At 36.6% G+C, this 15,809-nt stretch overlaps 1 protein-coding gene across 2 annotated transcripts; it reads right to left on the reverse strand.

Annotated features, from left to right (window-relative positions):
* Window positions 1-1,921: 1,921 nt before the first annotated feature.
* CDKN3 (cyclin dependent kinase inhibitor 3) lies at window positions 1,922-12,019 on the reverse strand. Of its 2 annotated transcripts, XM_032224760.1 has the most exons (8): window positions 11,981-12,019; window positions 9,393-9,475; window positions 7,313-7,365; window positions 7,168-7,212; window positions 5,718-5,940; window positions 5,215-5,246; window positions 3,937-4,040; window positions 1,922-2,227 (listed from the first exon to the last, which is right to left on the reverse strand). In XM_032224760.1, the coding sequence occupies exons 2-8, from the start codon at window positions 9,473-9,475 to the stop codon at window positions 2,141-2,143; spliced, it is 627 nt and encodes a 208-aa protein (XP_032080651.1). In that variant the 5' UTR covers window positions 11,981-12,019; the 3' UTR covers window positions 1,922-2,140. The 2 variants fall into 2 exon arrangements, with proteins under 2 accessions (XP_032080651.1, XP_032080650.1); XM_032224759.1 differs by lacking the exon at window positions 11,981-12,019 and having other exon boundaries at window positions 9,393-11,515.
* Window positions 12,020-15,809: the final 3,790 nt, after the last annotated feature.

The following is a 15,809-nucleotide window of genomic DNA, read 5'->3' on the forward strand; positions in this document are numbered from 1 at the left end:
AGGGATAAGTCCCTGGTATAGGACAGATATGGCTTTAATTGCTCTCTTGAATGACCTGTATCAGGATCTGGCTGGAGTGGTGCACCCCTCTAGACCTGTTAGATCTCTTGGCAGCTTTCCATACTGTTCATTGTGGTATTTTATTGGACCATTTATGAGCATTCATTTATGGGGACTGATTGTTTTGCAATGGTTCTTCTCTTGCGCAGATTCAAATTAATGGTGTGTGTGTGAGAAAGAGAGAGAAACATGTTGGTCCAATGACCCCAATAGGTGTAATGCTACAGGGGTTGGATGCCTCTCCTATGCTCTTCAACAGCTATATGGAACCACTGGGAGACCGTATCTGAAAATTTGGGTTGTGGCAACAGCAAGCTGTAACTTTGTATTGCCACTTCAAGTTGTATAGTTTGAGATGCTACAATTCTGTATCCTGGCACCTATATGAAAAATAATAGATCAAAATAGAAGGTGGAGCTGCTAGTTTTACATCTCTCAACAGCAATATCTCTGCATAGGCACGCACAATTATGAAGGAACATGGTCACAATTTGTGGGTCTTTCTGAACTAGTGGCCTCTGCTTTAACTGTGGATGGAAACTGGCTGGGGGAGCTTTCCCCAGCTTCGACTGATGTGTAATTATAACTACCTTTTGCAGAGGACTCCAGTACAGCAATTCATGCTCTAATCGCCTGATTAGACTGATGTAATATGATTTATCTGAGCTGCCCTTGAACACCACTTGGAAGTGACAGCTGGTTTAGAACACGGTGGCCCACTCAACTGTTCTTGGGCTAGGAACAAATAATCATTGTATAATAACATTACTGTGACATAACAGACTTGCATTGTGGGTTACAATTTAGGATGCTGGAGGTGGGGGGTTGACCTATAAAGCCATTTTTCTTGGTATCTAGAAGATTATCTGCTCCAATCAGTTTCTGAATGAAGAAGGCTCAAGCTAGAAAGAACTACTGTTTCCTGGGTGGTGGTAGTGTTTTGGATAGCCTTCCAACAGAAATTAGGCTATTTGCCTCCTTGCTGACCTAAAAATGTTAAAATTATTTTGGAGAGCTTCCTTCTAAGTTTTTGCACTGCAGCAGTTTATTTTTTTTTTTTACAATTTTTTAGTTGGAAGTTTTTATTTTTTATTTTTATTTCATTCTAACTATATCATGGATGTTTAACATGACATAGATACTGTAATTATTTTTTGCTATATTCTACCATGTAAGCTGCTAGGAGTCACTAGATTGTGGTGAATATAGATTTAATTAATACTGTAAGTGGACAACTGTATTGCCTCAAGAGGCAGACCTACTACAATCTTATAAAAAAATTGAATTTGAATTGGCTATTACAGAATATCTGTTTCAAATTTGTGCCAAACACAAGGGAGGCAGTATTTTTGCCCTACATTTTTCTTTATGCAAATACAACATGCTCCTTGTAGCTTTTGTTTATGAAATAAGTAGATTTTTTGCCACTTCCTAAGTAGCAGGTTGGACTGCTAGTTCTGAAAACTAGTTGTAGTGATGATAGAGTGATCCTCCAAACAACAAACTGGTGACAAACCTAAATGCAAGTTATTCTGCTTTAAGGGAGACAAATGAATTGCTTATTCAGGGAACAGGTAAGCTCATGAACATCTCTACTTGTGAGCAAACATTTGGTTTCCCATATGCATGTGTACAACAGGGACACACCAATTGAAACTTAACACATATGAAATAACTCACAATATTTCTATTGCTGGTGTCTTACAATATACTCCACCAAAAAGCTGGCAGTACTGTAATATAAATTAATGTGATTCTCCTATAGAGATTTCCCCATAACTTGCATAAAGGAGTACAAGAACAAAAAAAACCACCCTATCACAGCAGAGAAAACTAAACAGGAATTGGAAAGGACATAAAGTAAAAAGATTAAAAATATTTATTATGCGTTCTGCTACATGTTATAATTGGCTGTCAAAATACAATCCGCAGATGGAACTTTATTCAGGGACTTATGCTATATAGTCACATATCCCTCGTCAAGGCGGTAACTCGCAGGCAGCTAATAAAATTATTTTCCACTATGTGTACAAAGTAAAAACAATGCAATGCGTTTCAGATAGTAACTAAACTCTGTGTTTTATCGGGATACAGATCTTGGTCGCTCACTTTCTGTTGCCAAATAGGCAGCCAAGGTCTCCTGAAAATCATGAAGGTAGTTGTATTGCTGTAAAGAAAAAAAGGATGCTTCAGAATGATTGGACTTCAACATTAGGATGACATAACTTTTTTCTAATGATATGGGTTGGAAGGAGTGGAGAACCACAAGGAACATAGAATGGATTCCCATTCTCCAATCTACCAAACAGACTCTCCTCTCCTCTGGAGGTGTAGAGACTGTATTGGTTCATATAAGAGGACAGACCTCTACAATATTTTCCATTAATAGCTGAACTGGCTGCAGAGGTTAGTCCCTGGATTCTTCCTACCTCCCCTGAAAAATCCTTGATTTCAGCAATCTTCAATAGAAAACACCCTGCCTGAGGGGAAAAATAAATACTTCACAGTACTTAATTCTAACATGCACCATGTAAAGCAAGGAGATTCAGCAAATAAGTACAAAGTAGTTTCATAGAACATAGTTGTGTTATAGTCCTTCACTTACAACTGAGTGCAATTGTACTCCTAAGTGGTACCTTATTAGGTTAGTCATAATGTGGGGCTGCTCAATTTAGTGATTGGTAAGAAAACTTGGCAAATGGCCATAAAGTTGCTGAGCACCCAAAATGTATCATGTGAACATTGGGGCAGCTGTTGGAACTTCAAATTTGAGTCATAAGTAGTCCCATGGAGGTCCACAGTAACTTCAGACAGTTCTAAGCAACTAGTTGCAAATTGAGGACTACCTTTATTGTAACTGCTGTATCTAAACAAGTGATATTATTTATTTTTATTTATTATTAGTATTTCTATATTGTTCTACTTCAGAATGGCTCCAAGTAGAATCTTTTGGCTGTAAATAAAAATATAAGTTTATAATAATAAAAACAGCTTAGAAACATCAAAACTGTGAAAAAATATAATAGCCCTAATAAGCAGTTAAATTATGAAAGAAACCTTCTCAACCCCTCCCCCCACCAAGGTTCTCTTTCAGCTCTTTGTCAATACTCAGTAAGGATATGTGGGTCTTATATGTAGGACAAGCAGTTCCCCAGAAGAGGTGCCAGTGCCACCATTAAGATGATACTCTGATTCCCATAACCTGCTGATTTATAAACTATTCAATCCATTTCAACATGGATGAACACGTGTTGTGCAAGCCCAGCTATACAAAACAAGGAAAGTTAAATAATTTTTGGTTAAGTATTCAGCATAAAAGCAGGCTAATGAGAAAGAAGCAATGTAATTTACAAGATTTGTTAAACAATGAGGGCAGGGCTATGGACAGGAAAGCATGAATGCAGAGCAAGGTATAAATGTTTCAATGTACCACTTTGGTGGGAAATACCTAGCTGCATTCATATGTGCAGGAGAACAGAAGCTGATGCTGGACCTGGTATAAAGCTAGTCCACTCCAGGGGTGCACCATGGATAGGTGTACAAGCGCCCAACAGAATGAACTAGCAATCTAGGCTGTCAGGACTGCATTGTGTGTAGCATTTGTAGATTTCACAGACATTGCATGCCATATGCTAAATAAATAATGCTTAAATAAAAAAAAAAAATCAAGCGGGATCCAGCAGCAGCCATGGAGGTGGTCTAATGGCCTGAGGGCAAATAGGCTGCATTTAATCCAGAAAAGACTTTTAGTACCAAGCAAAATGTATACAGTTGAGTACCCTATAAAGTTTTGGGAAATATGAAAGGGTACAGAAATAGAGTAAACAAACAAGTTAAGTATCTTTTAAGCTCTATTTCTTCCTTGGCAGGTCTAACCTTTAAAGTTTGTATTGCACCTGAACCTCTCAACTCCCTCATGCAGTCTATTGCCTGCTGCGGAGTTATGGTGTCAGATATCTGGAGCAGAAGGCAAGCCGCTACTGTAAAGAAACCATAGAATAACCTAAATGAACAAGACATTTTTAGTAAGGAGGAACAACCTGTTTTAAAGGTAAACAAGGTAACAACATTAAGATTCCTATGCTTATTCATGAATTCTCAACTTTCCACGTCAACTATTTAGGAAAATATCAGTGACAGCATTTATGCAGATTAGGCCTATTAAATGCAGGAACACCTGAGCCTGAAACAAGTATTCAAATCCTTTGTGTTTATAGTTTTAATAGGGATTTATCATAGAAGCCGAGCCAGTTGGAGTCAGAGAGTGCAGCTTCTATGTAAGCAGAGAGAGGTGGTCAAAAAACAAAGATAGCAATCACAGTCATGCAATTCAAGCCCAATCCTAAAAGGTAGCTGTGACCATCTTACTTTTTTTTTTTACTACCCTACCAGGCAGATACGCTCATATGTAGGATTGTGGGGGAAATTATTTGCATTTCTTCCTTTGATTATATTTGTTATTGAAAATACGGTAATAGCTAAAAAATGGAGATTTGCAAAACCATTGGAGAGATCAAGAGTAAATTAAAGGTCAGCATAGAAATAACATACTTAATATTTTTCCTATTTTACAGCACACTCAGAGATACTTGGAAACTGTGATGTGAGATGCTGGCACTTGCTTTACTACATGTCACCTTCCTGTGGAATGCTTTTTACATGATTTTTTAAAAAAAATAGTAGTCAGGTGGTCTGAAGTACTAAGGGAAGTGTCTGCTGTCACATTATTGCTCATGGTTATGATAGGGCTTCAGCTTCACTCTTGAAATTTTTGCTGCAATACATGTGGGAATCTTTTAGGCTTGCCAAAACCTTCACATTATTGGCTGAGTAGAGCATTATATCAAAGAATCCCTGATATGACACAGATAGTATGCATTCACTTTTCTTTTTTCAGTTTGTATGTAACCATGTATCTCATATTCTAGCTTCTCATGACCAACTTAAAAAAAACCCCTGATAATTCTTACAGTTTATAGAAAACTATGTTTTATCTCCTTCAAACTTAAAAATTAAAAAGTCAATATGAGCCTACTGTTGGCTGTGAAGAAAATAGTTCTGTGATTGGCTGATTCATGTTGCAGAATATTACCAGTAACATTAATATTAAAAAAGCAATACTTTGTACTTTTTTTTAAAAAGCACTTCACTTACTGAGACAGGATCGTCCAAGTCCTCCATAACAACTGAAAGAAATTTAAAAAATGAATATATTGCAATAGCTGTAAAAATGACAAACTCCATTACCAAGATAGTTTTTAAAAATCTGCCGTGAATGACCTTTGTTCGTATATAGAGGTTTTCAGGTGAATCTATTATTCCAAAGTATAACTTAAAAACAATGGTCTTTTTTCCTAGGACTATTGATATTGCTTACCAGCTTTCTCACAATAAGATGTGATCATATATAATAGTATTTTTTTATGGTAGTTAAATTTCAAACGAGTCTGAATAGGAGACTCTGCAACTTTGAAGTCTCTTAGATAAGAAAGCAGAAAAAAATTATGTATCTCTGATCTGTATTTTGGAATGATACAGCAGAAGCTGACTGCAGTAAAAAGAAGTAAAATTTTGGCACAGAGGTGGCAGATGAACATTTAGTGATTGAATCAATTTCATTTACTCGAAGATAAATCACTAGAATACCAGAACTCAACTGTATTGTGGCTTTTTGTTTACTTTCAAGGCAGTTCCTCAGTTCATTTAGAATAACACAGCATCTGGCAATATCTGGTGTACCTCCATCAGGAATAGGATGGTGATGCACAGTGATCCCATAATTCTGGTATGTTTCCATGAGGTGTGGCACACGGTACTTTGTGAGTTCTCCCTTGGTACAGAGTACAAATACATCGAGCACCCCGTGATTTTTTAGTTCATCTATAAAAAAGGCAATATATTACATATTTGCTAAAGTGTTAAATACAATCTGAATCCATACATATTTATGATATTGATGGAATTGATTGCAAAATTACCATTTCCCAAAAATAAGACCTCCCCGGATAATAAGCCCAATTGGACTTTTGAGTGCATGTGCTAAAATAAGCCCTCCCCTGAAAATAAGACCTCCCTGAAAATATTGCAACACAACAGCAGCCATGAGGTGATCACCTTCCCCGCCTCCTGCACCTCAAAAATAATAAGGCCTCCCTGAAAATAAGGCCAAACGCTTATTTTGGGGGTCAAAAGAAAATAAGACTCTCTCTTATTTTCAGGGAAACACTAGTTAGAAAAGCGTAATTTGCAAACTTTACTAACTAGCCTTGCCATGAGTTGTAATATGTATATCATAGTCTGTTAGGCAAATAAAAGATGACAGATTTAAACCTGCCTAATTTTAGCAGTAGAAATTGCACTGTTGTGTTTCAAGAAAGATAGCAATATTTATTGAGTACATGGTACTCAGATTATTGGATTAAAACTAGTATTAATAAAAATGTCCATTTCAGAAAAAAAACATGTGAAAATGCTTATATTTGAAACAATATACAAAAACTGCAAGTAGAAAATTATAAAACTGCACCATTTAAATAAAGAAAAATCTATAGCTTTGCCTCTTGCTGAATCTTAAATATCAGTAGCTGCACTTAATGTCAGTGATGAGTGATGCTAGAGAGTACCAACATCTAGAGTGTTAAATTTTAAATTATAACGTATATTTTATAAGTACTTTTTCCATCCAGTGCACTTATTTAACAAACCAATGTTATTTCACTAAAGCTCATACCTTAACTAAGATTGTCATATGAACAAGCCCATGCATTATGCTTTTTCTCCAGTTGCCCATCATCAGATGTTAATTAGGTGGTTAACAGAGAAAGACTAGGTGCTAGAATTCCAGTTGTGGAGTGTTTTTTCAGGATGTTTCATCTGGTATCTAGTCTACTTTCATGTGCAACGATAAGTATTTTTATGCCATATATTAATGCAATTGCTTCACAGAGTTCTCTGTTTCTTATTTTTATGTTTCTTACAACAATGTTATAAGTTTATGAGATACAGGTCTTTAACACAAAAAAATGGTTAACTGCAGTTCCAAGGAATTAAAACTAGATTTGTGAAAAATAAGTTACTGAAGGACATATCTCTGGCACTGATAATTACCTATATCTTTCTGAAGGTTTCTTTTAATATTTTTGAATCGACAACCTAAATCAAGTAAGAAAGATAAAAAGAAACAATGCTATTAATATCAAAACAAATATTTAAAACATTCATAGATTCATTTTAGCCACTTCTATGCACTTACCTGGTAGTGAGCTGATTCCTAGGAATTGGGAATAAGTTGGTGATAAGGGTAACCTACAGGAAGAATGCACATAACCCAATGGTAGTAAGTTTTTACAAATTGCTATTTTTATCTACTGCATTTACTCTCAAGACATACAATAAAACTCTAGCAAGTTGAAACTGTTTATACATTGGGATCTTCCCCACCTCATTTTTTATATTTGAATATTGACTATAATCTGAATAACCCAGGACAAGAAGCAACGGATGGAGGCTTCTTAAGCCAAAGAGAGATCCAATCTAGAACTATGGATACATTTCCTGACAATAATAACAATTAATCCATGGAATAGCTTGCCTCCCTGAGTAGTTAGTGCTCCAGCACTGTATGTCTTTAGGAAAAGATTGGGTAACCATTTGTCTGAGATGCAATAAGGCCTCCTGCCTTGGACTAGGGCTGGACTAGAACATGGGTGTCAAACTCAATCATGTCACATGACGTATCACAAAGTTTTTTGCGGAATGGGGTAGTGTGGCTTTGTGCATGACACATCTGGCTAGTGGGCCACCAGTTTGACCCTGGACTAGAAGGTCCCTTCCAGCCCTATAATTCTCTGAATCGGGTTTCAATGCCTATCAAGGAGCATCTTTCTAGATTCAGAGGTCCTGCCGGATCAGTAAGTGGAGGCTATGGCTTTTGTTAAAGTTTTGGCAGTTTGCGGCTTCACTTGGGATGAGAAAACCTGACTACAGTGGCTCAGATCTCCATTACCATCTTGACTAAGCAACTGTAACGGGGTTTCAATAAGTGTAAAATGCAAGGCTCTGGGTGTTTCAAAGGGATATATTGTATGAGTTTTGGATTCTGCTTTGGCTTCCTGTTAACCTGGATGCAATTTAAAGTGCTGGTTTGACCTATAAAGCTCTTTATGGCTTTATGCCTAGTTACTGCAGGATTGCATTTCTCCACTAGAAACAGCTCAACCATTTCTGCACTAGATAGGGGATTGGGCTAGACAATCCCCACAATTCTTCCAATCTTTACATTCTGTGGTTCAATTTATGGAAAAGAGTAATAAATATACCTAAGATGGGAAAATAGCTTAGTGAAAATATTTATCCCCAAGTATGAAACATTTTAAAAAGCATTAGAAATCACATCCAAGACATGGAGAGTTAGACATATGGATAAAGTTTAGGCTCTGAATGCAACAGGTGTGCCTAATGATGAAAAGTAGCCATTAAGAATTCTCTGTAACTCTTCTTTGTCAATCTTTACATGTACACTGAATATATAGAAGGGGAGGAATATTATATTGATTCCAATGGAAGAGATTTTTAAACTAAATACTAGACCAGTGATGGCAAAATATGGCTTAAAAAAAGACTGAAATCAGTTGGCCAGCGCGTGCATGTGCACGCTGGCCAGCTGACAGGGCAACGCCTCGCGTGCCCTGACAAATGGCTCCATGTGCCTCCTGTGGCACGTGTGCCATTGGTTCACCATCCCTGTACTAGACCAATAGAAGACCTATACTGATCACCTCATTCTACATTCCAAAATTTTGGTATAAGATCTAGGTATAGCCAGCTCTAAATTTATTGTCACACTTACAATCAGTATTCCTAATCACATTACAGGTGCAGCTTTTAAATAAAAACTTTATATGCATACATTTTAATTCAAACATAGGTCATCTCAACATGAATGACATAAGTAGGATAATTTAATCCATCTAACACATTAAAAAACCTGGAAACCATCCACAAATACCATGAAATGTACAAAAATGTTTTTAAAACAATTAAAAAGTGTTTAATGTTTCTGTCTATATGCTTAGTCAATTTACAGACAAAGACAAGAAGAGGGTTATGTTATTACTTTGAATTCTTGAAAAGAAGCAAAATGACTATTATAGTGTTCAGAAGAGATACAGACATTTAAATGAGACGACGGAAAATTAAAAAGTAGCATCTCATTTATATAATGTGAGGTAAATTAAGAACACCAATATGTTAATCAGATATGGACAGAATATTAAAATTGCTCCCAAAATTAAAAAAAAAACAGATTTTTGCTCTACCATCTTTAGTCTTACCAGGATATTTGAAAAGGTGTTTGTTCTTCCTCCAGGGGCTCCTCATCTGATGAGTCAAACTCGTTTACCTGCATTGCACACATCTCAAGGAAATATTGCAAGAAAATAGTTTTATGCCATGAACACATTTACTGCATGAGTTATCACAGAATAACCAAATTTCCTTTTCCATACATAAGAATTTAATATCTTGAAAGCCTTTACGATTGCCTACAAGTAACTGATTAGGACTGCTACATGCTTAGATTTTTTTTTAATGCTTATGCCCCTAAAATTTAGACTTCCTCTAATATTTCAAATTAAATAAGAACAGGAAAAGAAGGATATACAGCTTGGAAGGTAGAAATTAGGATTAAAAGGGAAGAGTTATTATAGTTGTAGATCACCTGGGGATCTTTGAATCGCTAGTGGTGAAAAGAGTGTCAAAGATTAGGATAGATTCTGAGTTATGAGGGAAAAATAACCCAAAACAATGCTGAGACTTTGTTGGAAAAATAAACAAATATGCATTAGGTCCAAGAACCACTGAAACCAGTTTAGGGAAACAAAGATAAGAATGTAATTAAAGGATATTTGTGTGAATAAAAGTTATAGGATTGGAAATGATTTTTGGCTCATCATTTTTGGATCATTATTTTTGAAAAAGCACTAAGGAGTGAAATGGTTTGTTAGAATTAGTTGTAAGAATGTAGCAGATGGGAGAAGGAAACAAATATAGTAACTTTAGATAAACTTTAGGAGAAATATGAGCTTTTAATTAGGGCTTTGCTGTGCATCAAATTTAATTCCTTACAATTTGTTTTAAGCTATTCAGATTTGCAGATGGGCTGCATATAAATGTAATAAATAAATCAAGAAAACTGCTTCTGATCATGCAAAGCTGCCACCATAACACCTGTTTACAATTCTTTAAAGCTTTTTTCTGTAACCACACACTAACTGTGAAAGGTAGTTACGCCATGGCCATGGGGGAAAAAGATGCAGCTGTTGCATTTCATGCTCTAAAGCACCTTTATGGAATCAAATCTAAATACTATACAATTCGTATTATTATCAATTAGCTACCTTGGGAATATCACTTATACGTTCCCATCATACTATTCTTTTTCAGCTTAAGAAGGATTTGAAATAGTAATTGACAGAAATTTATTATTTGTATTTACTCTACTTATCTCACATAAGTGACTCTGGGCAGCCAATAGACCCAAAATGCAAAATTAACGAGAGACACTGTTAAAACAAAAATTATTACAGCCATTACAAACCATGGTCTGTGGGTAATAAAATGAAATGATAGAGAGATATTTAAAGGAGTCTGGTAGCACCTTTTCCGACCAACATATTTGTATGAAAAGGTATAGATTTTCAGGTAGCTCTTCATCAGCTACTGTTAAGTGGTGAGAGGTGTTAGTCTATGGTTGGCAAACTCACCGATGCTTATGCTAGCTGTACTCATGCACCAGAGGGTAAGACAAGAAACAATGGATGGAAACTAATCAAGGAGAGAAGCAACTTGGAATTAAGGATTTTAACAGTGAGAAAAATTAAACAGTAGAATGCCTTCAGACGTTTAGGGTGCTTCATTACTGGAGGCTTTTAAGAGACTGGACAATCACTTGTCTGAAATGGTATAGGATCTCATGCTTGAGCAGGGGGCTGGACTAGAAGACCTCCAAGGTCCCCTCCAGCTCTATTTTGATTCACGTGTTGATCGGAACAGATGCTCCCAGAAATCGGATTTTTTTTCCATCAGAAGCGAAACGTTGCTTGCGGCTTCACGCATGAAAAGATATGCCAAGCTTTAATTCTACTGGAGCACCGAGATGGATGACACGCCCATTCGCCACCAGGCTTCTATTCTTCTAATTGATCCTTATGCGGCGCCTGTGATGAAGGGCTCCGCCTAAGATTCCATAGGGGACAATTGGAGGGCAGCCATTGGCGGATTCCTCCCGGATTCGTTGCTCCTCTCACTAATCCACCAATCGTATTCCCTAAACCTGTGATGGAGGCGTGGTTAGGCAACTGGGGGAGGCGCCTTAGAAGTAGCGGCAAATGTGGCTTCGCGCGGAAGCCGCTCGGGGCGTCTCCTCAGGGCTCTGGATCGTTTCAAATGATTAGCCCAAATTGATACATGTTAGACACAATTGTCGCAAAGCTGCTTTTTCAAGAGGCAACTGGACTATCCGGTCCAGTTCACCAGAAAGTCCAGTTGCCTCTTGAAAAAGAACCTTTGAAACAACCATGATCTGGATGACTGAGAATCTCCACAGACAGTTCGACATCGTTTCTTTGCTAATTTAGCTTCCTTGCATTCCCCCCCCCCTTTTCGTGCATTAACAAAGATTTTTAAACTAGTTTTAAAGAAATCCTCTAACCTAAAACCAATAAAACAGAAGTAACACTATTTAAAGTACAACGTTTGCCCACCGTGGGCGAAGGAAACTCAGAATAAACTCGGGCCCGCTTATCAATTCCTAAAAGGCTCAAGTAGAGGCGGGGGGAAACGCCGGGTTTTCGCTCCAAAATGCAGAAAATAACGCCGAATAGAAGCTCCCCTCCCGCTGTGTTGCTAAGATACCCCCTACCTCAACGATGCGGATTCCCGCCAAAAAGTCGCAGCTCCCCACACCCCCATCAACGGTTTAAAAAGGCTCCACCACCCCCCGCCCTCGCGAAAACTTCCCCACTTGGCCAATCAACCGGCAGGGGGAAAAAATAAATTTCCCGCCCAAATGCCTTAACTTGAAAGGACGATTCTTATTTGATGATGACTTTTGAGAGTCGCAATACAGTGTAATTCGCCTTTAAAGAAATTGGTGAGAAGCTGAAGTTCTTTTCGGTTAGACATCAGGACCACGCAGGGGCAACTCGAAGGGGTTTTCTTTGAAGAGAACGTGTGTAGAGTCAGGAAATAAATTTTCATAAAAAGCAGGAAGTAATTCAATACTTAAAATCTATTTCTGGAGAAGGAATTTGTCAAGAGACGGGTAGTTTTTTAATGCAAATTTTGCATAGCAAAGGTACGATACTTAAGCAAGGAATGTACCTCCAAACAAAGAAAAATATTTGAGGAAAAGCTGAAGATGATTTAGAAACAGCGTCTTTGAAACTTGGCAACTTTAAGATGATTGGTCTAAAAGTGGTTCAGGCACCAGGCTATAAACCAGCAGGGCTTGAGTTCTAATCCCACTTTAGACATGAAAGCCTGCTGAGCCCCTCCCTCCCTTCCTCCCTCCCTCTAGCTTAGCCCATCTCACAGGGTTGTTGTGGAGAGAATAGGAGGAGCAGGGAGTATTATTTATCAATATAATAAAATTGGGATTTAAAAAAAACCTAAAAAGAGTGATGTGTATACTCCAGATTCCAGAATAGACCAAGGAGTGCATAATTTTAAAAGCAGCCTATTCCTAAAAAGATGATATTCTTTTTCTTTAGTACAGTGTTTTTCAAACTTGGCAACAATACTCTGGAAGTTGAAGATTGCACATCTTAAAGATGAGACTATGTCAAGGATGCCTCAAAGATCCATGTATAGTGTGAATTGGTGTCATCCAGGCATGTTGGCTGTGATTCTGCTCATCCCCAAGCTGCGGTGACTAAGTTCCCCAAGAAGACAAGATAACAATATCCATTTTTCTAATATCTAGCCTGCGGTCCTGATTAAAATGTTCAGATAAATTCCATAAGATTAGTTATATTTCCTCCTTTTCTAGAAAATAAAATAAGCCCTGATTGTGGGTTGTCCTTGGGAGAGAAGCCATGTGAACAGTAGCACTGAGTGACATTGCATTATATTTTTTGAGCCTACAATGACTCTAAATTGCTATCTTGGAACAATATAATATATTCCCTGTAAAATGTCAGTGTAATCCATTTGGTATCAGAAAATGTATTCAATAAAGATATGTTTCTGAACATCATATTGTGAATATATTAAGCTAGGTTAAATACAGGAACATAGCACTATATTTTCATATATATCAAGTAAGTTAAGTGAAACTTAACTTCCAGTAAATAGGTAAAAGGATTGTAGACTTCCTATCAATATATTTATCATTAAATTTTATTATAGTACATAAATGCAAACATTGCAGCATCAATACATGCACACAGATACAAAGATACAGCTATAAATATACGTACAGTGATATTTTTTATTAATTACACTATTTTCTTAACTCTTGCTTCATTAATCAAGAGCATTTTGACCTTATGCTTCTGCAACTGTAGAGGGCACCCTTGCTTTATGAATGTAAGTACTTTAAAAACATTTTAAAATTGGTACTATTATACAGAAAAATAAGATATATTCAGATTATCACAAACCATTGACTATGTCAGGTCTTTGGTATGATTTAGCATGGAACTTTTGATGTGCTTTATTTTGAGAATGTAAAAACGACTAATTTGTATTTTATGTACGTTAAATTGTTCATTTTTTAAAAACAACCATTAAAATAAACCATGTTGGATTAAAAAGAAATTATATTAAAGCAAAAACATAAAACATTTAAAATATATCTGAAGAAATAGTTTTTGAATTTTTCACTTTTATTTGTAAAACTGCCTTCGTATTTTGAAAATGTTTCCATATTGTTAATTTTATTCAAGTTTCTTTCCGCTATGTGTACATGACCTGCTCCTGTTTAAATATGCCAAGCATTTAAGTATACTTTTTTTCTGAAAAAGTCTGATGAATTTCTTTCTTTCTTTTAATGAACTGTTATATCAAAGCACAGCCCACAGACACACTTTTATTTAACGGTGGTCTGAATTACTTTTTATGTCCACTTCTATGGATCTATAATTCTCCATTTCTTACCCAAGATGCACCTATCTTCATACTGCAACTTTCTGATGCCCATACTTTGTTTTGACCATTTTTCATGGAATGGACAGGAAATATTAGAATCTGGTATTATAATTAAAGAGGGTTCCTCTAATATGCCAGCATATATGAAAAGAAATGTTTGTGATTTCTTAAAGATGACAGGTAGAACAACTAACCTTAGAACTGAAAATGAAGATATCAAAGGGGTGAATGGCTTCTGCCTTTTAAGATCAAACATCAAGTGTAAAGGAACAAAGCAATGAAGAAATATGCTGCAGGCAAGCACTTGATAGAGCAGCCATGAGGGCCTTTGATATTCAAATTTGTGATGTGTCTATACAGTACCTATAAAGATCAGAATTCTGCTAGACATCATGACTTGTTTTGAATCTAATCTTCCTGGAATCAGATTTACGCAAGTAAGGCCTTGAGAGATTTTAATTCAGCTGAAAGTAAATACTTTTGAACAGTCTAGTTGTTGAACAACCTTAATGCAAAGTTAAGCTGTAATGAAAAGGGAATTTTGCCATAACGTATGTAGCAACACTAGTTTTTTTCTTTCCGTCTTAACAGAATAACAGAGTTGGAAGGGAACTTGGAAGTTTTCTAGTCTAACCCCCTGCTCAAGCAGAAGACCCTGTACTATTTTAGACATGTATTTTTTCAGACTTATATTTTTATACTGAATATGCCTAAATAACAGGGATCAAGCATTCCTTATAATCATCTGGAATAAAGATATGTGGAACAACTGCGTCTTCCTACCTATGAATGAAATTTATTTTCATTTATAGCTTTAAGGCTTGGCCAAACTATTTCTCTGGTTAACCTTACTCAAAATAAGCCCTATCCTCCTTTGAGCCTATAGTATCCATAGACATGCCTTCAGGAAGCTTGCTATTTCCGTTTGTCATCAGCCTGTCCCCCTCCTTGTCTCACATATGCCATTCAGATAAACATGTTCTGTTGGTGATTTAAAGGAAGTGACCTCATGGGTTTGCCTTTTCAACTGCAAAATGTTAGCTGTATGTGACATTCCACCTCAGTTCTCTGGCTTACACCAAAATACAGCTCATGGCCTGCAGATCCTCATCACAGAGAGCAAAGAGTGACTGACCTTGACAACCTCATTTCTCATTCCTTTCTAGTTATAGGTAATACAGTGAAGAAATGTGGTTTTAATTAGGGCACTAATGAAAACTGAAAATCCAGACAGACACTTGATAAACTCTGGTACGCTTTATATTACATTTGTGTTTACTACATAGTATCCAGCTGAGGGTAACTTTATCTCCTCTTTTCTTGAGCATCCGCTTGACTTAAGCTGGATAATTAATGTGTACTTTGGCTAGAGGTCAGCTTACAGTTGGTGCCGTTGTTATATGGTTTTTACATTTTAAAAAGATATTGTAATGAAACAAATATGTTTATTATCTCTTCTGCTTGCATTCCACAAGAATATTGCAACTGTGAGGCAAGACACGCTGCTTAGTAAAATAATAGGATATTAATATTAAAATCTAACAAGCAATTTGGAGGGGAATTCTAGACAGAAATGCAGTACTGATAACGGAATGTGAGAT

Source organism: Thamnophis elegans, chromosome 1 (genome assembly GCF_009769535.1).
Source record: "Thamnophis elegans isolate rThaEle1 chromosome 1, rThaEle1.pri, whole genome shotgun sequence".
NCBI lineage: Eukaryota > Metazoa > Chordata > Lepidosauria > Squamata > Colubridae > Thamnophis > Thamnophis elegans.